We start from the raw sequence: 22,396 nt of genomic DNA, 5'->3' as shown, positions 1-22,396 counted from the left end.
TGTTCTTGCTCTGTAACCTTGAGATCATAGCCGTTGAACAATGGATAAACCCACACACACACACATTGTCTGAACCACTTAGGCCATATGGGGTCACGGGGAGCCAGAGCCTAGCCCGGCAACACAGGGCAAAGGGCTGGGGCGGAGGGGACACACCCAGGAGAGGATGCCAGTCCATTGCAAGGCACCCCCAGCAGGACTCAAACCCCAGACCTACCTGAGAGCAGGACCCGGTCCAAACTACTACGCCGCCGTACCATACCCGCCCCCATGGATAAACCTTTACGCTGCTAACCCTGTAATGTAATATAAATGTTATATATTTTCAAAAGGGGGCGCGGTGGGTTGGACCGGGTCCTGCTCTCCGGTGGGTCTGGGGTTGGAGTCCCGCTTGGGGTGCCTTGCGGCGGACTGGCGTCTCGTCCTGGGTGTGTCCCCTCCCCCTCCAGCCTTATGCCCTATGTTGCCAGGTTAGGCTCTGGCTCCCTGTGCCCCAGCTTGGGACAATACGTACATATATATATATGTATTTTCAAAAAACAACTAGGAAGGTGATTAGGAATCGTTACTATTCAGATCAACTTTTATGCAGCTACTCGTGTGATGTACAGTAGTACATTGGTTCATGGTGGAAAGAAACAAACGCGTCTGCATCTAAGTGTCTCTTCCTGCTGATTTAATGAACACATTGTATTTTCTATGAGATGTTCGTCGCTTGGGGGTGCGGTGGCGCAGTGGGTTGGACCGCAGTCCTGCTCTCCGGTGGGTCTGGGGTTCAAGTCCCGCTTGGGGTGCCTTGCGGCGGACTGGCATCCCGTCCTGGGTGTGTCTCTTTCCCCTCTGGCCTTACGCCCTGTGTTGCCGGGTAGGCTCCGTGACCCTGTAAGGGACAAGCGGTTCTGAAAGTGTGTGTGTGTGTGTTCGTCGCTTTGGAGAAAAGTGTCTGACGTAAATATATGTGTGTGCGCGCGCGCCCAAAATACACGATAAATATCATAATAATACGTGCGTCCTCTTTGCGCGCTTTGCTTTTTATTACTTGCGTAATAAAAGTGAAATGTCCTGTGGAGAACACACACACACACACACACACACACACACACACACACACACACACACACACACACACACACACACACACACACAGAGTCCGACTCCTATCCGATATCCGCTCCGCACGTGCCACGTGCAGCTGCCGCGCGCGCCCCGCGGTCGTTTCAGCTCAGAGAACTCGTTTTCGGTGTCAACTCCGGTGTTTGTAACCTTGTTGACAATATGAGAGGATGATTTAGTGCATTTCGGCTGACAGCTCGTGCACTTCTTAGACGAATTCCACTTCAGATCGCGTGTAAGAAACACTTTGTGACTTTGTGCGCGTACCGCGCGCTGCGGAAATTGGCTCCCCTGCTGTTACACACTCTGTCCAGTAGAAGACGCCACTCGCCAACGGCACATCCACGAGCTTTCCATCGCTACAGGTACTGTGTTTGAATCCATGCTTTTCTTCTTACGTCTCTCTTATTTACCTATAATAACAGTGAGTGCGTCACTGGGGGAAGCGCGGAGCGCACCGGGTGACACCAAAATGACTGTCTATGAAATGTTTGTGCAGTGTTTCAGCAGAAATGTATTATTTTGTATAAAATATCCCTGTTGTTATAAGAACGAAAACATTCTTCGTAATAAAGCCCAGCTTACACGTATCAATGTACCAACAAGGATAAAACTGCGCTCTTTTATTTTTCGAACCTTCTAATGCGCTCCGCTCAGAGCTCTCATTATTACCCAATTACAGTGACGCTTGGAATCACGTGGTTTCGTCCGCACGCGCTGCAAGCACGCGCTTCTGTTTCCGTCGCCGTCGCCGGTGCTGTCTTTATTACAGTCGCTGATTTTGTCACATTTTCTGGTGTTTTAGCTACAGTGTTGTGGTAGTAATTAGTATTTGTGAACCTGGATCAATAACATTAAAATTTGATGGGGTTCTTAAACGTTTTTACTTCGAATTCTATATTGTTTTCTTTCCGAATTTTCACTTAGTTAACCGCATGACTTGACTATGTCTAAATGTAAATACATTAGGCTGTGCGTTTGATTGTATTTTAAATGTGTAATTTGAATTTTGCTAGTTGTTTATGTCGCTAATTGCCATTACATTCAGCCATATAGGAATTACGATTTACGAGTAACATTATGATTAGAAAGACATCTCTAAGGATCCTGTATGGTCTGGTAGGGAGGAGGCCTGAGTTACGGCCCTGGGTGACACTAACCCTCGTGATGCCACTAATAATACTCATGTGCCAGATGCTGTGAATCAATATACATGTGGGTACAAGAGAACTGTGCACGAGATGTATGAGAAAGTGAAATGATGGACAAAGATTTCTAACGGTGTTTGAGAGACGAGGGCTGGAGGCCCTGGCTGGAAAAGCTTTATAAAAAAAAAAAAAAACAAAGACTGTGGTTAGAAGGACATTTTCATAACAGCACATAGAATGGACATAACAAGAGGCCTGTTTGTGCTCCTCAGGGAGGCTGTGTCCCTCACGTGGAGCTCGGTGCTGCTGGCATATATGAGGCTTTCAGAACTCATACAGTGAGAATTAGGGAAAGCAAAAGGTTATGTGGAGGAGGGTTGCGCTGGTGCATCAGGTTCGGCCAGGTCCCGCTCTCTGGCAGGTCTGGGGTTCGAGTCCTGCTTGGGGTGCCCTGCGTTAGACTGGTGTCCCGTCCTGGGTGTGTCCTCTCCCCCTCCGGCCTTACGCCCTGTGTTGCCGAGACCCTGCTCGGGACAAGCGATTTCAGACTCTGTGTGTGTGTGTGTGTGAGAGAGAATGTTATGTTTTCAAGTGAGTATCCAAAGCAATATGCTACATTTTTATTTATGTTTTTTTTAATTATTATTATTAGTCTGTGAGGTACACGGCTCTGGAAGCGCAAAGATGTTGAGGAAAGTCGTGTTTTTCGTTTCTTGAAAATGCTGTGAGTGCGCTCTTGCAAAAGATGTTTGGCACTAATCAGAATTTCGTCATTTTATCTCTAGAGAATGTGTGCAGGAAAAAAAAGTTTTACAGCAGCGTATCATAGCCGTAATGTAGAAACTAGGCAAGGCAACCAAAAACTGACACTCCTACAGACCATCTCCCCACAACTCTTCCCCTTCATGTCCAAGATCATCAACTCCTCGCTCTCCTCTGGCTGCTTCCCATCTCCCTTCAAAAGTGCCCTCATTTCACCTCTGGTAAAGAAGTCCTCTCTTCCTGACTCAGTCCAGAACTACAGTCCAGTTTCCCTCGTCCCCTTTCCATCAAAAACTCTGGAACAGGCAATCTGTCATCAACTATCTGCATTCCTCACCCGGAACCATCTCCTCGACAGGTATCAGTCTGGATTCAAAGCTGGACATTTCCACCAAGACACTGCTCCTGGCAGTGTCTGATGCTCTCCATGCAGCTCTCCTCAGTCCTCATCCTTCTCAACCTGTCTGCAGCGTTCTACACTGTCAACCACCAGATTCTACTCTCCTCTCTTAGTCAGCTTGGGATCAAAGGAACAGCACTAAGATGGTTTGAGTCCTACCTATCAGAAGGATCCTACCAAGTGGTCTGGCAGGGTTCCCGTTCACCTTTTCAGCTTCTCTTAACTGGTGTCCCGCAGGGCTCGGTACTGGGCCTTCTCAATCTACACCTCCTCCCTCGGCCCTGTCATCACCTCCCACGGATTCACCTACTACTGCTATGCCAATGATACCCAGCTCTTCCTCTCCTTTTCACCTGGAGCATCAGACATTTCCACGCACATTGCTATCTCTGCCTGGATGTCTGATCATCACTTACAACTCACCATCTCCAAAGTAGAGATCCTACACCTCCCAGCTGGCCTGTTTTCCTGTCACGACCTCTCGATCAAACTGGACAATTCACTCATTTTGCCTACCTCCTCGGCTAGGAGTCTGGGAGTGATGATTGACTCAAGTCCGTCTTTCTCTCAGCACATCGAAGCCACAACCCAAACCTGCACATACAGCCTGCATAACATCCACAGGATCCATCCTTACCATCACTACTGACTCTGCCCAATTACTTGTCCAGGCCATGGTGACATGCCATCTGGACTCTGCAACTCTCTCCTATCTGGCCTTCCTGCTACTGCCATCAAACTCCTACAGCTGATATAGAACGCTGCTGCAGGAGTTGTGTTTGACTTGCCGAAACGTTCGCATGCATCTCCTCTACTCGTCTCTCTGCATTGGCTTCCTATAGGTGCCTGAATCAAATTTAAGACCCTGGTTATGACCTACAAAAGCATCAACACCTGATCATCCGCTACACCCCAACCAGACTGCTACGCTCCTCCACATCTGCCTACTTCGTGGTCACACACACAAAAGGTAAAGCGCGTAGGTTCTCGGTTCTGGCTCCGTTGTGGTGGAACGACTTCCCCCTCTCACTCACAACTGCTGAATCTCTTTCCTCATTTAAAAAGGATCTTAAAACTCACCTCTTCCAGACTCACTTCGCCCATCATCTCTTAAATTCAAGTAATATGTAAATGTTCATGCTCTATAACCTTAAGAGGATGTCTGTTAAACAATGAATAAACCTTTACACAGCTACTTGTGTGATGTAACGTAAATGTTATATATATTTTAAAAAAATTACTTGTAAGGTGATTAGGAATCATCACTGTTCAGATAAACTTTTATGCATCTACTCTTGTCATGTTCATTGGTTCAATTAATGCAAAAAGGTCCCCGTGATATGGGTAATTTCTCGAAAAAACATTTGAGAGGAAGCAAATTTCGCATGTGACAAAATACATGCCGATTAGATGTACCACGCACAGTTTTTCAAAAAGGCATGTACAGTAAAATCACTGAAATATTATATCCTTTTTTTTTTCACTGAATTTGGGGAACTCCAAAGACAAGGAAAGTGGAAGTTAAATGTAATGTGTGAGATCAGTGTGATCAGTTCGAATGATGGATTATAATACTAGCAGATATTTAAAAAATGTTATTTATCATTTGAAAACACAGAATGCCCAAAAATAATTCTGTATTTTGATCATTGCAGCTTTAAGACTATGTAACTAGTAGTGTTTCATTCTTACAAACTATTTGATGATGATGAAATCGTTGCATCTGTTTGCTTGGCATTTGAAACACTGCAAATCAAACTTTAAAAAATTCAACTAGTCCCAAAAGCTGTGTATTTCAAGCAGAATATATCAAGACTCGGGGGTGCGGTGGCGCAGTGGGTTGGACTGGGTCCTCCTCTCTGGTGGGTCTGGGGTTCGAGCCCTGCTTGGGGTGCCTTGCGGTGGACTGGCGTCCCGTCCTGGGTGTGTCCCCTTCCCCCTCCGGCCTTACGCCCTGTGTTGCCGGGTAGGCTCCGGTTCCCCGTGACCCCGTAAGGGACAAGCGGTTCTGAAAATGTGTGTGTGTGTGTGTATATCAAGACTCGGGGGTGCGGTGGCGCAGTGGGTTGGACTGGGTCCTCCTCTCTGGTGGGTCTGGGGTTCGAGCCCTGCTTGGGGTGCCTTGCGGTGGACTGGCGTCCCGTCCTGGGTGTGTCCCCTCCGGCCTTACGCCCTGAGTTGCTGGATAGGCTCCGGTTCCCCGCGACCCTGTATGGGACAAGTGGTTCAGAAGGTGTGTGTGTGTGTGTGTGTGTGTGTGTGTGTGTGTATATATCAAGACTACCTGACCCGTTTATGGCGGTGCCAATTGTGCTTATAGTTCATTTTTATGTCCCGAGTTTCGTTCCAGTCACAGTTTTATAGAGTGTATAGAAAGTTTGATCACTTTGAGAGGCTGATGGAATATGCATATTAACACTTACAAAAAGAAACTTATGGCCCATGGAGAGAGGAGAGATGTGCTCCTGACATTTAATGTGATCCCCTCTGTTGTTCATAAACTGTTAAAGTACTACTCAGCAGTTTAATAGCAGCACACTGTTGACTCTCTGGCTTCCTTTGTTTGTTAAGTATAATCATACCAGGAAGACATGCTTTACTGGAAACAGCTGGCCATCTTCCAAGAGAAATGCTGAGTAGAAGATAAGAACATAGGCAACCAAAAATGATGCGATTCTTCATCGGTTGTTCAAATGATTCGTAATGTTAAAAAAAAAAAAACCCTGCATAGATCTTATGTATGCAAATTATGCTGCTCTTTAAATCATGGCGTATTGAATTTGGGACTGATTATTTCCGTGACCCTAAAACACCTCCTCAAAACTGATAAAAACAATTGCAGTTCAAGAATGTTTAACTTTATTTCAAAGAAACAATACAGCACTGATGTATAAAATAATTATATTAGAATATTAAAAATTTAACTACACACAGCTGATGAACAACTGTGATGGTTTGGGTCCAGCTAGTGATACTTTACTGGTATCTATACAAAGCAATATTACTAGTTACTGACAGAGAATAGGTGTTAATACACATGTTTTATATGCTATGTATATCATTGTTCTTTTAGTCTCAGAGTCTATTGAATTTTAATACAAAATGTATGAAAAACTGGCACAATGTAAAATATCTGTTAAACATTTGCAAGGTATGGGCATACCTGGCTTTAACATAGAGTTCAATTAAGGAAATTAATATTTTCAGAGATGATTTTCAATACACATATAATAAGTGTGTACATATGATTCATGTGCAGAATGAAAATAACTCTGACTTGAGAGATCCACAGTTACTCACTTTGAATCTATAATTTAAAATGCAATGCTTTATTGCTGGAAACATAACAAGGGCAGGATGACCAGGCAACTTCATAATGGAATCAATTTTTTTTTTTTAATTAATACCAAATGAGCAACAAACAGCACAGTAATATCATCATGTTTTATTAGCAGCTGCTCTAATATGATTGTGGAGTAGATTAGGACATTTATTTATGTGGGTGATGCTTTTTCTCCAAAGCAACTTACAGTGTTAATCTACCCACAATTACTTACCCATTTGTACAGCTGGGTAACTTTACTTGAGCATTTTTTCGGGGGGGGGGAAGTACCTTGCTCAAGGCTACTAGAGCCAGAGATGGGATTCAAACCTGCGACCTTTGGGTCCGAGGGCAGCAACTGTAACCAGGACACTACACAACACTTCATTCCCAGCTGTCCCCACACACACAGACCGCTTTCGAAGTTACCTGTGTAACACGTACCAGGGAACAAATAGGCTAAACGCTGACTGCCAGTGAGCAAGTAGGATAAAAAAGTTATGCAAAACCTGGGACAGTCTTTACTTTTGGGCCAATGGTGTTCCTGGCTCGGCTGTTATTCCTCTATAAGACACGGCATAACATCCTTCAAAGGTTACAACAATGTCTTTTGCAACCTACTGCCTAAAGAAATTTTTTTTTTTCCCGCAGTTACAAAATTTTATATGCAGCTTGCACCTCTGCAGCCACAACTGGGAGGTGGTTGATTGAACAGCCTCTGGTTATTGTGAAGGCTGCAAAATTTACGAAAAGGTTAATTATAACCCTGGTCTTTTTTACCACAGCTCGAACATGGGAACGTTAACTTGACATACAGCGGTTTCTCCCAGATGGCAGTATTTCAGCGGCGCGGTGGCACAGTGAGTAGCGCTGCCGTCTCACAGCACCTGGGTAATGCGAGAGGAGGTGGGTTCACTCCCTGCTCAGTCTGTGTGGAGTTTGCGTGTTCTCCCCGTGTCTATGTGGGTTTCCTCCGGGTGCTCTGGTTGCCTCCCACAGTCCAAAGCCGTTCAGGTTCACCCATAGTGTGTGAGTGTCACAGAGAGAGAGCGTGTTCCACTGATGTATGGATGAGTGACCCATTGTAAGTAGTGTATCTAGCAGTGTAAGTCTTTAGGTGCTCTGGTTTCCTCCCACAGTCCAAAGACATTCTGTTCAGGTTCCCTACAGTGTTAATGTTGTACTCAATCATCTATGCAATGCTTGTAAGATGACAAGGGAAGAAACTACCGTGTAGTTGTGCTGTGTAGCTATATAGCAAAAAGCTTGCAATTGCCTTCACTGTGACAGATCACTCGTTTTAAACATAAGCCGTCCAGAACCGCGTTTCCCTTCATCAGCTGCACAGCGGAACTCACAGAAAATGGAAAATCTGGACGCGTGGCTCGAGCGATCGCTGCGTGACGTCACAGCCGGAAGTGTCAATTCAATTCAAGATGGCGGCGTCTATCAGGAAGTAAGAAAAACAAACCACAGTAACAATTTATGACGAAAAAATCCAAGTTTTGCTCGACCAGTACGAACCCCGGTGCGGCAAACCACCTTCGAAGGCGATTGAGAGTACAGAAACCGTAAATTTCGCAAGGTGAGTGACTCGCTAAGTTGTTTAATTTAGATGGCTGCTTGCCGTTCCGTTCGCCGACGAGGAATGTGTCAGGTAGCTAATGCTAACACTTCGGAGTTGAGACTAACAACGTTCCCTGAGGGTGACCGTGACTCTTTAGCCGCTCCCTGTGTTACTGTGGGAAAGGACGCACTCCCCTGTCCTTTTCTGCTCTCTAGTAACTGACGCATGTGCGAAGCCCCAGTGGACTGTAGCCCCCCGGGCCGTGGCGCTTTGTTCGTTTTTCTGCTTTGTTACTGCCTGCTGGCTGCACGACGACGACGCGGTAGGCTAGCGCCTGGCCGTGGAACTTTGCGCCGCCGCCGGGGGGCCCGCCACTAACTACCGGAGCACTTCTTCTCACCTGTAGTTTCCTGTGAAATTCGCGGGCTTCGCGCAGTGTCACGTGCCAACTTTGGTATCGCGCCGACTCGGTGTCCGGTAAAACCGCCTGAGGAGCTATCAAACAAGTAGCTCAGCGTCACAAAGTAACGCCAAAAGCCTAAGGTAGGTTCCCCCCCCGCGAGGCGCTGCGCTGCGCTGCGCTGGAATTACACTCGTCTCTCAACCCAACCGAGTATGGCGGCGGGCATCTTCTAGTTCGTGCCACTTCTTTGGTCACGTATTTCATCACTGACAGCCCTCAGCCTCAGGTGGTTAAACACATGTGACATGCATGGTGGTGTCTTCTGTTGCGTTGTTGTTGTTGTTTTTAAACTAAAGTGAGTAAGCTGTGAGCTATCAAGTGGTGGGCTGTGTGTGATCCATGGAGAGGAGGAGCTGAGCTCATCATGTCTCACAAATGAAGTGTCCTCCTCGTGGTCTCAGTGCAGCGTTGGACGCACACCTGGAGGCTGGACACATCGCACGATGTTGTAAAAGACAGGGCTGCTGTCTGCCCAGTGCCGCTTCAGAGGTTCCCGAGCACGGTGCTGCCACCAGTTTTCCTTACTTCCACTGTGCCCGCGCGTCCTCGCAAACGCCTTCGTTTCCAAAGAGCCTAGGCTGACATCAGTTCGTGTTCCACGATCCAGAAACAGTTCCTGAGAGCAAGCTGGTAGTTGCAGGTCATGTGCAGTTTTTCCATCTGCGCTATATTTGTGGATAACAAGGTGGACTTGTAACCTGCATATTTTATTGTCATCACAAATAGTATGAATGGCAGCGGATGGCGGAGTGGTGCGAGCTCCCACCTTGCTCTCTAAGGGCCCTAGTTCGAGTCACTCCCGTTTGTTCCCTTGAGCAAGGTGCTCACCCTGATTTGGTACAGTAAAAATGACCCATCTCTCTAAATGGGTAAATCATTGTGAATAGTTTAATATTGTTACTTTGCTGAATAATTGTTAATCAGTGCCCTTATTAAAAAATTTAGCTGCACATTGACAGTTTGTGTTCCACTCCCAATACTTCTGTAGATCCCTTGAGCAGGGTGCCTACTTTGCTGTATAAATGGATGAAATCTGCAAGTTGCTTTCAATAAATCATGCTCCTTGTCCCATTGTTCTCTCAAACTTTTTCCCCTTTTATTTGCATTCCACATTACTCATTCATCAGTTATCGGTGTCAGTCTTTGTTTGGATATGTGTATTTCTATATTCCTCTTTATGAAAGGTAACTAAATTGTCTGTTATGTTGTTCATTTTTAATGCCTAGTGTTTTGTAGTAACTTGAGACATTGTTTTTCAATATTTTTAAATCTAAAGGCTTGTAAAAACCTTGAGGATCAGTGTCCTTGTGTTAGTTTTTAATACCAGTTTCCCTTTTCACCATATACATTGCATACGTACACTTAACGTTAAGCTTATCAGGACTCTGTGGTTTAACAGATAATACTGGTGGGATGATTTCACCATTAAAAATTATAATGGGCAGGCTTCTCCATATGAAGAGTGGGTTTTCCCTCATTGAAAGAGAGGTGGTTTCATTTTAACAAAGCTTTTTTGTTTTTGTGTTACAATGAATTTACTTTTGACTATTTTTCTTAGCGTTGTGATGGGATGTGAAAGGTCAAGCTGGGCAGTGCCCTTTTAGGAGTGAATGTCTTCAGTTTATTGATGCAAGAAGTAGATTTTTGTTCGGTATTAGTCTGTCTCCAAATATAGTTTTTAGTCAGGCTGTATCTTTGTTTTTCACTGCTGTTCATTTAATATTAATTTAATGTAATTTGGGTACATTTTAAATAGTTCAAAGGCTCTAGGGTTAAGAGATACATTTCTGGTTTGTCCTGTGCAAAAGACCTGTGCTAGTTCTTAGGTAAATGTCTGTTGAAAGTTGCACAGTTTCTGCTGTTGTATGCTTAAATGTGTTTTAATGTATTTTATTTACATGGAGGTGCTGGCCAAATTGAGTCGTCTTTTTTGTACTGCACACTAAAGTGTGTTCAAGTTCAAGAGGTGGATCCTGTCGGCAGTGGTGGTGTAGCGCTTCTAAATGTCATGTGGCGGCACTGGGCCTGCCTGTACTTGTGAAGGTGGAAATTGTCAAGCCATTGTGGGGACTGTGTGTACTGTGTGTATCTACAGTTTTATGTTCCGAAGGCTGGGATGAGGCTGCTGAGGGAGGAGGCCTTAGCACCCCCCCGCCATTCATGTTTCGGAGCTGATGGGTTAAGCTATGTGCCAAACAAAAGCGAAAGAAATTTAGGCCCTCTGAGTAATGATGGTGACATGACCCCCCCCCCCCCATCACACTTCAGCCTGAACTGCTATCTCTACAGAACAAGGGATACATAACTCTGATCCTGCAGGCCTGGAAAGTCTGTTGTTTTTTTTGTTTTTTTTGCTCATTCTTATTTGTATTTTTTATAGTTACTTGCAGTTAACTTTATAGTATGTTGCTGATTTAGTGTTCAGGATGTAAGTCCATACAGTGTTTTCTAAAAGCTGTTGGACTCCTGCTATAGAGATTCCTGTGAGGAACAAGAAAGGTTTATGCCAAAATGACATCTGAGAGCTGTTTTATTAAGCCTCTTTTTCCTACTTCACATTTGTAGTTCTGTTTTCCTACCTCCTGTACAATTATAGCAGTCATTAAGCAACCTGTAGGCAAGTGAGAAAGGAAAATGCCAATATTATGACCTGAATCCCCCTGTCGTTCCTTACATCCAGTTTGGGATTTCATTTGTTATAAGCAAGGTGAATGAACCTGGTGTTTCAAGTTCTTGAATGTTGTGGTGACATGCATTTGTGCCCCCTTGCACATTTTTTCCCTTAAAGGTAGCAGGCTAGATGTGTAACTGCTGAAAAAAAAAAAATTTTTATAGAGTCCTTTGTACAAAATTATGAATATAAGTAGGCTTGCAAAAGGATGAATTAACCCCTCCTCTTCAGGGCAAGTTTTGTTGCGAGGTGAAGATTCCAGTAGTTTCAATAGTTGCTATAGAAACAGTCACCGAAACTGTTATCTAAAACCTAAATGCTCAGCAGTTATTTTTGTCACTGCAATTTCTCAGACCTAGCCATTTGTGACAATTTATATTCCTAAAAGTCCACAGTCAGCAGGGTCACTCTGTAGTGACAAGCACATTTAAGGATTCTTTTTTTTTTAAGTTAGTATTGTTATGTTCTTTTGATCATGACATGGTCAAGGTTTCACTCTTTTGCTACAGCTGAAAAGGAGGACTGTCAGTGAGCAAACATGCGTCGTTCACATAGAGCTCCTACCTGAAAGGTTTCTGATTTCACTTTTCTCTCTTCAGTTTGATCTCTTTGTATTAACTCTTTCTCTCTACAGCCTCCACTAGTCATACCTTTCACATAGTAGCTTCTGGGCTAACTGGAATGGCAGCAGAAAATACCTAAATTAGGGTAGAGAAGGGCAGTGATGGACACTGGGGTTCACTGTATTTTTTGCATTCCTTGAATTCCTGCCTTCATTAGCAAACGGTTTATGTATTTGAAAAAAAGTTGCCCCCTCCCCCTAAAACCATTACGTTGGTAATAAGGGAGTTCTTGTGTTCCTGTACTTAGCAGGCACTGGCAACTTTCTCCAGCACATGATACACGTTTTACTTCTGACAGTATTCAGATGGTTCAATATGTTTTTCAGTGCCATGTATGAACTGTAGTATTGAAAAATGACAGTTTTTCTTTGGTGGTAATTTAACATTTAACTGTATGATTACTAAACACCTTATTGTAAACTTGTACTTCAGATTGAGCAAATTTGTCCAGGTTCTATCCACATGCATATAAAGCTTTTTGATGAGGTACAAGTTAGCGCCATATTTACAAGTTGGTTCTTTTTTGTTTAATTTTGCTCCCTGTTTTCAACAGCACATGAATAAGACAGGAAAATGCCTCCTTGATTGTGTTTTTGAACACAGTAGTCATGGCTGAAAACATGTCCACATTGGTCCTTAGAAATGCTCTCCTTTTATCAGTGTACCCCCTCAGGAAGGAAGTAAGGGCAAGTTCACAGGTTAAGATGTTAACAGAGCTCAAATTACAATGCTCGCAGTTGCACAACAGTCATATTTCTTACGCAGAGCAGTTAATTTTTCCTTTGGATTACTACAAATATGATTTACTGTATTACTTGTTAATTCAGTAGCAATATGTTACTGTGTAGTTAAGTTATAATAAATACATTTTCAGTTTTTAAAGTTAAACTTAGTTTAGTTGGTGCAGAAATTAAGATAGCAGTGAACAAAATTTATAATCTTCCATGTTGTTCCTGAGTTAGCTGAATGCTACTACTGTCACGGATCTTTGTATGTTGCGGTAATGTAAGTGGAAGAAAATGATACGTAGTTGGGATCCTTTTACAGTAAGACCTGAATCACTGTATCATTAAAGACTGTGATTTAATATTTATATTTTCATGCATTTTTCATATCCAGCTCCAGAACTTTAAATAGAGCTTTATTAGGTTGGCATATTTAAAAAGGAGTAACAAAACTTCAGCATCAAATTGTACTATACATGTAAATATATATTGCCTCTTTTAAATTCTCTGTCAAAGTTTATTTGTGTGCTTACTCAGGAATGATGTACTGAAGCAATTTTTAAGGAAAGGATGGTACTTTATTAATCCCTGCAGGGAAATTCACACACAGCAGCTCAACAAGAGCTGTAACAACAGACATGACACACAACACAAATTGTTATGCCGTTATACCAGTAAAAAATATTATTTAATGTGGTAATCTGTAAATCAGTGGAATATGCTCCTTGTATATTTTAAGTATTATTATGAGAGTTGCTTTATTTCTGAATATGTGGGATTGTTTTGCTGCCACAACTGTTTGGAAACAAATGGTGAGTAAACAATACTATATCAAAATATTTTCACACTTAAGACTTTACCATTGCACTTGAATTCAACACTGCTGGCCATTAAAGCAGTTTTTTTCCCCTCAATTTGAATGCCAAGGTTTTGATCTGAACTGCTCTTCCAGGATTACTGCTGCAGCTGTGAACTGTCCATCTCTCTTTGAACCATAAAGGAACTGCTGGAGTCACAGTGGCATCCATGTAGGGTCTCTTGCATTGCACTAATCTCTGACCAAGGTCTGTGAGCCTCGTTTGCCAGCCCAAGTTAGGACTGTGAATCACAGCTTAATGTCAAAGGTGAGATCTGGGTAGCTGAGAGGACTGGAGTAACTGGATGACCCTAAAGCAAACCTGCCTTCAACTCCATGTGTATCTACATGACATTTTTATCCAAATTTCCAACCATTTGATATCTTTTAGAATCCTCTCCAAAGCATTGTACATAGTGAATAAAGAGGAATGCTTCTTATTACAAGTCTGCGTATTTGGTGGTAGAGGGGTTAATGCAAAGGAGCTCTGTGGCATGGATTAGGAAGAACGTGAAACACAGTTGCAGCCCTTGTGAAAAGAATGGAAAAAGGCTGCGTTACATGTCCTGCACAGCCTCTATAGCTTGCCTTTCCGCCCACAGCTTTCTCATCCGTCCACCGTTAGTCAGTCCCTCCTCTCCCCCCTGAACATCCCACCGCTTTTCTAGCCAAGTGATATCTAAGAAGTCCAAATGTCGCAGACAGCCTGTTCCACAAAGTCAAGCTCCATCTTGTTGAGGAATCACAACTGTTCTGACATTAAAGAGAGATTTCTTGAAACTTTTTTGTTCATTTTACAAAGGCCTAGGGAACTTCAGCTGCCTTTTTTGCCTTTCAAAGCTCAGGCAAAATTGAGCAACGCAGTTTACAATTATTAAACACCAAATTTTTTTAGGCACATTTGTGGAATTGTGCTAATAGTATTTATATATGAAAATGGGATTCCGACAAAGGTGTACACAAATGAAGGAACGATGCTGAAATTGCTTATGCAGGAATGACACATTTTAACGATTACTGAAGTTTTTTTTTTTTTTTTTAGATTGTGTGTCTGGTTTTAACTGGCTTGTGTTCTATCTAGTTGCACACATCTTTGGAGTGCTTTTCACCAAGGCTCTGGAGTCGGTACACAAAACCTCCAACTCTGACTCCAGTAACCCAATAATTGCTTCCGACTCCGTCTCCACAACTCTGACACCACAGCACTGCTTTTCACTGACGTCAGTTGCAAGGGGGAATCCTGGACTACTGGAGTCAAATAAGCAAAAGTACTGCAGCTCAGTGGACTATAAAACTGACAGCAGCTCTTCAGTTATATTGAAACCTTTTCGATGACAGCAGATGTGTAGATCCCCAAGTAGTCTGCAATTCCCAAGGCTCTCTTCACAGTGTATTCTGAATTGTTTAATTAATGACTGCACAAGCTGCTGTGATATACTTATGCTAATAGGCCTTTTTCAGCCTCTTGGTCTGGCAGTTCCACTCACACTCCAAAGCTGTCTGTGTAGATTCATGTCGTATTTTTCTTGTGCCTAACAGCACTTCCAGATTGTGCCATGTGTACGCTCTGTCTCCTGATTGTTGGCTGGATACAGTCATCTGCGCTCTAAAGTTCATAAGAATCCTGTCTTGTCCTGTAGTGATTTCATTATTAAATATAAAGTTTTATTCTGGGTGGCACCGAAGCACTGGTGCCTCACAGTTCCTGGTCTGTGGGTTCGAATATAATTCGGTTTGTCTGCAATTAGCAAGTTTTCGGTGTTTGCTTGGGTTTCTTCTCACAGTTGAATTGGATATTGCTCAGGTAAATTTGCTCACTCTGAACTGCTGTGTGCATGTGAGAGAGAGTTTGTGAGAGAGAGGGAGAGGGAGAGAGAGATCGTCCTGCAAAATTGCCCAGGTGCACCCTTCCTCACACCCTGTACGTCTGGGGTAGGTTCCAGACCACTGCAACCCTGAATTGGACGAGCAAATAGCGAAAGTGAATTAACGAAGAAAATTTAGCAGTGTATGTACTGTATCTAAAATGTTTGAACCCATTTGAAGAGTTATGTTCTGCATGGCGAAATGAAAACAAAGTCTCAGATACTGAAGACGTACTTCATCTTCCAGTGATGGATGTGGAATGCGACCTGTATGTGATGAGAAGGTTTAGAACAACCAGGTTTTGATATTTGGTTTGTGTAAAATATGTGGATCCCTGTCAGGTTCTTTTGCCTTTGGGAATTTTGACCTCAATGTAACCCCCACTACAGCCTCTTCCAGCAGCATGACAGGAGCTCTTTACCAGGACAGCAATGCAGATACTGCCAAACAATAGCTGACAGGCTCTGTTGCATGCATGAACAGAAGACTCGAGATCCTCCTGCACAGGGGTCAGTAGACTTGTTGGACTCTGGAGCCAAGCGGCAAAGTCACATCACCTGTGCCTCAGGGTAAGGCTGTGTGGTGGCCTGCTTCAAATGTTCGGCTGCTTTGATTAGCCAGTGGATCGGTGTCCTTCTGGCTCAAGTCAGAGCAAGATACGCTGAGTCTGGCTGTTCTGAGTTTCTCTTCTTTAGAAGTTCCAGCCCTCAGAGAAAGTATTGTGTGTGAGGAAATAAAAAGCCGATTTCCTCAGGCTGCCAAGTTGTTGCTGAGTCGTTACTCATCATTTACTGACAAGAGGATTATATAGTGGGCTGAGAAAACACTTGTATGGGCAGCAACTATTTCATTTAGGCCAATAGGTGTCATTTCTTAACTTGCAACATACCATGCAAATATACCAATTTGAAAGGACAAATATTTAAAGGAAAAGTGCTTCCTCTGGTAGCTCTCTGCCTAGGGGAAGGAGTCCGTGATTCAGACTGACATCTGTACAAGTATTTTGAACAACAGGTATAGACAGTGAGGTGAATGCAATTACAAGCTTAGTGATGGACTTGCAGTTTTAAATTATACTTTTAATGCTTCTGCCCATTACTGGTAGTATATAAAATGTCTTCAAATACTAATATTTTCATCTTTTTCTGTAACCCTCACTAATGGACTTAAAGCTGTTGTGGAACCATTCAGTGTTCTTGCTTTAGAAAGCCTGATGAATAATGTAGGATGTTTTTCACAGCAGCCGTGTTTGCCCATGAACTGACCTTTTTCTATGAATTTTTTTATCGTTAATTAATCTGTTAAGGGTCTTTATAACACCCAGGTTTGGGAGCCTGAAGGAGTATTAAAGGTATGTAAGCTTTTGTCTCTACAATAATATTCTCTCTGGACATTGACAAGATCGGTGAAGTCTCTTCCTTTGCCAAGGTCACCCAGATGGAACGCGGGCCTCCCCCCCCCCCCCAAACGGCAGACACAGAGACCTTTGTTAAAGGTGGATATGTTAGTACACCATGGCTATCTTTTCCAGTGAACTTTGTTTCCTTTTTTTTTTTTTTTTGTTTTGCTGTAGCTGAGAATACTGACTGGAAATGTTGCATTACTTAAAATCTTGACACTACAGAGCAACACCATAAATGGAAGCTTTCAGAAGGCACTAGGAGCTTCAAAAGCAGTGTAATAGTTTTAATTTTTATTATAGCTAATTATGGTTTTTAGTAATACCATTTTTGGTACAATATATGATTGCTTCCTCAGCATTTAAATAAAAATGTAAAATACTGTATACTTAAGTGTGCAAAACTCACTTGCAGCATTTGCTCTGTGTCAGCGTATTATAACATTGTTTTTACTAGCAGTTTAGGGATTGCTTTAACACTTCATCAGAAATTTTGAAAATCCTGCATTTGTAGAGCAGGTGGGGTATGTCCACAAGCCAGAGGTTGATCACAAGTGCTTTTATTGCATGGGTATCTCAAAAGTTGAAAATTATTCTTTGGCCAGTTACATTACTTCATCTGAGCACAATTTCAAAGTCTTTTAGATTTTTCTTTGCCTTTTGTAATGTTTTGTACATAAATGCGCTATGCCACTACTGGGTTTGATTGTTTCGTGGGTGAAACCGAAACACTAATCCAATACGTTGCTGATTATTTGTAGGTAATGCAGAACATGCTGTGCATATAACCTTTTCCTAAGGGTTTCTCATAAAGTAGTGTGTTTTGAAAATTGGCTGTCTGTTTTAGCTTCCATGTTCTCTGATAACATTGCAGATACCTTTCCAGATGTCAGGACAATGGCATGGGGCCATAATGGTTACTTTTACATTAAATTTACAATTATTTTTGTAAATTATTAGCAATTATAGGCTATTTAGCAATGGTTAACTTGCATAATTTTGGGAAATTATTAGTTTATTCTTAAACATTTGTGTGTCCCCGCCACCCCGTATGGGACAAGCGGTTCAGAAGATGTTTACTAGTCTTGTGAGTCTTTGATAGTACTTGCCCACAGTTGCTTGGGTTAGGATTAGATTGACTCACCTGCTAAGCCAGCGGTGCGATGCATTCACTCAATACCTGTGGAGTACCTCTTCCAGGTCCTGTTGTGTGAGCTTGCATCACAGTGTGGCTCTAGCCAGGGTGTGCTCTGTTGTGGTGTAGATGACTAGCTGGGCATGCAGTGTCTACCATCACTTAGCAAACCGCTGCAGTGTGTGAGGCAGTGGAGTTTAACTGTTGAAATGTGGGGAAAAAACCAGATGATGTCAACACAGAACTGCACATTTTAACAGGAGGAAAGCCTGTACAGTCTATATTGGTAGTGATGCATACAATCTTGACATTACACTGCATATTTCATATTTCTCATCAGTTTTTATTTGGGATATTTTTTTCAGCACAAATGTAGGTAGCCTCTGTTTTGTGTCAGGTACTGCCTTGTTCTCCACAAGGACAATTCTGTAGTTTCTCTTAAAGGGCAAGACTTAACTGCTCAGTATAGTGGTAATTGAAGGTTATAACACAAAACATGTTGTAAGCATAATGCAGAGCATTGCTTTCGTCGCTTGGCAGTAAGGAAATAGGGCTGGAAAACAAGGAATATGCAAATATTCATCGTAATAGTTTTTTGCTGATTTGAAAAATACTCTGCTGGAAATGCTGTAGCACTGGAGGCATTTTTTGCCCTATTTACCAGCAATGGCTAATACCATTTTACAGGAAGAAGACATTTCAGAGCCCAATAATGTCCATTATTGATCGTCTGTCCTGAGAGAGGCCGCTAGTCTGCAGGAGGACCCTTTGTTGTTCTGGTATGCTGTGGGCTGTCAGGGGTGCTGGTAAATGTGTGGAGCTGGGGGAGTGGAGGCAGGGCTGGAAGAACAGGTTTCTGTAGGAAAATGAGGAACCCTTGATGTCTGAATGTTGACAGACTTAACCTCACTGGGGTGTAGTGTGCCTCAACCTGTTGCTATCACCTGAAACCTGCTGAAGTCCGAGGATCCACAGGGCCAGTGGAGGTTATGGAATGCAGTTTTGCAGAGCCCAGCTACATGAGGCCCCATTTTCCTAATCTCTTCAGTCTGCCTCTAGGCTACGTTGGGAAACTGGCTGGGTTAGGTTGCACAAAGGCCTGTTCATCTTCCACCCTCACCCCCGGCTCCATTGTGTAGATGTATATTTGCTTTACAAATGGACGTTTGGCATGTCTAGCAATCCATTGTGCAGTAAATGTGACCTTGGAGTATAGCTGATTGGGGGGAGAAAAGTAGGAAAGAAGCGAAGGGAGCCGTCGTTATGGAAGATCTGCTCCCGATGCTTATCTCTGCATGCATTTTGATCCTCGACTTCATCCACATCAGTGCTGACAGCAAGACGTGCTATTCACAGCCTCCCCCAAATCTGCCCCCCAAGAGCTGGTGTGGACCAGCTAAAAGCTGGTAGACAAAGTTGTTTCAAATCAGTTCACCTGATTCAAATGCTGCACGTGGCGGTATTGTCTTCTGAGTGGGATAGAACACTGTCACTCACAGTACTGGCGCACAGAACATAGAAGCGTGTTGTGAATTAGTGTTTCTTTTGTGGTCTTGCTGATCTGAGCATCCTCATTCATTTTATTGTGCCAGATTGACATTTCCCTGTCTCTTACTTTATGATCAACCTGAGAAGGTGTTACCAGCTTTCTACCTGAACTTTTAAAATTATTATATTATATATCTAGATTAGTTTTGTTGGGTTTTGTTTAGGTTATGGAAAGAAGCCTCTCTAGTCTTTTATGAGTCTTACCTAAAATACTCTCAGGCTGGTTTGTCCTGCATGACTGTGTTAAGTGTCTGAACCGAGTAATCAGGTGAGTGGAATTTGTGTCCACTAGGTCATGGAAGTTGCACTGGTGTGGTGAGGACACTGTTCCACAAGCTGCCATGTGTGGACCCGGAGCCTGATGCCCATACTCTCCAAGCCTCCTGTCATGGACGGGGACAACTACCCGCACCCAGAGGGGCCGCTGGAGAGCGGCAGGTACCTCCATTCGCCCATACAGGTACGTAGTTCTACACACTATCTCATCACTTCTGTATTTCAGTCAGGAATCGGTGGGGAAGTTCATCTGGCCGCTCCCCTGCCCCACGTCCGTTACATCATGTCACATTCATTCTGAAACTCCGAAGCTCAGTAAGTGGAACTCGCTGCACGTGTTTGACGGGTATCCAGAAATATTGTGAAGTAAACAAAATCAAAGACTTAAATGGTGCTGAAATAGGGAAATCTGACACTTTTAGATGGCTGAATACTGAGGATGCAGTGCAAACTTTTTCCACTTTAATAGTTATATGGTGCAAACATTTTTGAACAGTTAAATTTTTTTTTAATCTAAAGTGGTCAAGTAATCAAAATTGTGCTAACATGGCACTCCTTGTTCAAGATCACAGCATTGCAGTCATTAACACAAGGTAAATGCAATTATTATCTTGGAACAAAGCTTCTGCAGCAGTCTGGATAGCCCACAGATCATATCTGTTTTTATCAAAGTCAGGCACTGCAGACCTAGTTACGTCTATTTTGAGATTTAGCTTTTATTCTGCCACCATTCCACCTCTTTACTTTCAGTTATAGTAATTTATTAATTCAAGCAGTGGGTAGTGCTGCCACTTCATAGTGCCTGAGCTGTGCTGATGTAGGCTGGAATCCAGCCCAGTCTGTCTGGAGTTTGTATGTTCTCATGTCTGCGTAGTTTTCCTGCCACAGTCCAAAGGTATGCAGTTCAGTTGTATTTTCTGAAATGAAAATGACCCTCATTTCCGTGTGCAGCCTTTAGTTAGCAGATACAAACACAAAGGAGTGTGGGATTGCCCTCTTTCTACGCTGTTTACACTATGTGCTGCTTCTGTGTCTTGTTTCTAAGTGTCGGTGTTCAATAATAACAAGGAACGTTGCTATGAATCGGTCAGCAATCAGCATTCAGTAGTATTTTATGGAGTGAATGGATTTTTGTCATTTTAAAATAATTTTGATTTTAACGTAGCTCAGAGTTCATTAGAATTGTGGAAATGAAAAGCCTTACAAAGTGATTTTATTTTTGTATAGCTTTTACAGGCTCTTACCCATAAATACATCAAGGGGCATTTGTTTTATTAAGCTTTTCTCGGTTGTGTAGACGGTAAATAAAGTTTGTAATGGACCCAAGTTACTAATTAAAAAGAGCTACACTGCAGTATGGTGGTACACACCACATATACCCAACCTTGTGCCATATACTTTGGGATGCAGCAGACTACCACAGGGTGTGTACTGGACAGGTGGTTATTGATTATATATGTATATGTTAAAGAGGGTTGTCTGAGGTTTTTGTGGAACCTAACCTGTTAGTAAGTGCAGGGATGTACTATGCATTATTCGTCTTTTACTGACTAACCCACTGGTGAAAACTGCTTTGGCGTTCTGAACATAGTTACAGACAGACTTCCATTCCCAATCGTCTTTGAGGATCTGTGGTTCCAGCCTTCTCCGCTCACCGTTGTCACTTTTGACATCTCCTGCCCTAATGAGCATTTTCTTCATGCTTTACCTTAAGAAATGTCATTGTGAAAGAGGCTGTGCCAGTTTAATCGAACCTTTTAGAAGCAGAACTCTTAATAGAGGATTCTGTTCCGACAGACTCATCGGAAGTCATAAATCCCCACATATTGTGTTGTATAAACCATATAGATATATCAAAGTGGACATGCATGCATGCTACATGGTGTAATACGGTTTTCCCCCCATTTTGCTGTTTTCACACGTTATTCATTTTAAAATCATACTAATATAGAGTAATGATATAAAAACAGTACAATTTTATAATCTCAAACATTCTGTATGTAAATCTGATAAAACGCAGTTGCAGATTACACGCACCGAGCCGATAAGAAATATGGGTTTCTTGTGGCAATGTTTTTGTAAAGCAGATTGAGCAGTTGTCGACGTTACAACCAAACATCAGGACTTAAATTGGTCAGACAGCAATCTTAACTCCAGCTTATGGTAAGTCAAATACGGTGTAAATTGAGGACTGCCTGTGCTGGAAAATGTTCATGAATACACAAATCCCTTTGTTTCTAGGGAGTGTAAAATACAAATATGGTAAGCGACTATTTGCAAGAAATGTGTATGAATATGACCAGAGAGTTTGACAAAAGCCTTCTATGCAGCAAAGAAAGATTATAACCCAGAATTCATATGTTCACTCACAATGGGCATTTTTTTGTCGTTGGCAAAGATTCATAGGAGTTTGGGCCCGAAACCAGTGTGGCATTTTGTGAAATTGTTGTTTATCGTGGAAGAAAGTTTGCACTGGCTATAATGTCATTTCTGTAGTTCTTACCAAATGACATTGTTTTTGA

At 42.7% G+C, this 22,396-nt stretch overlaps 1 protein-coding gene across 1 annotated transcript in view; it reads left to right on the top strand.

The window, feature by feature from the left end:
* Positions 1 to 8,171: 8,171 nt before the first annotated feature.
* sbno2b (strawberry notch homolog 2b) overlaps positions 8,172 to 22,396 on the top strand; it is a 55,409-nt gene continuing 41,184 nt past the window's right edge. The window contains exons 1-2 of the mRNA XM_018728208.2: positions 8,172 to 8,330; positions 19,891 to 20,058. Coding sequence (XP_018583724.2) covers positions 19,960 to 20,058 — 99 coding nt within the window. The 5' untranslated portion in view covers positions 8,172 to 8,330; positions 19,891 to 19,959. The remainder of the gene's footprint in view (positions 8,331 to 19,890; positions 20,059 to 22,396) is intronic.

This window comes from Scleropages formosus, chromosome 9 (assembly GCF_900964775.1).
Source record: "Scleropages formosus chromosome 9, fSclFor1.1, whole genome shotgun sequence".
NCBI lineage: Eukaryota > Metazoa > Chordata > Actinopteri > Osteoglossiformes > Osteoglossidae > Scleropages > Scleropages formosus.
The sequence above is the reverse complement of the archived record's forward strand: the minus strand, read 5'-3'. Positions and strand labels throughout refer to the sequence as shown.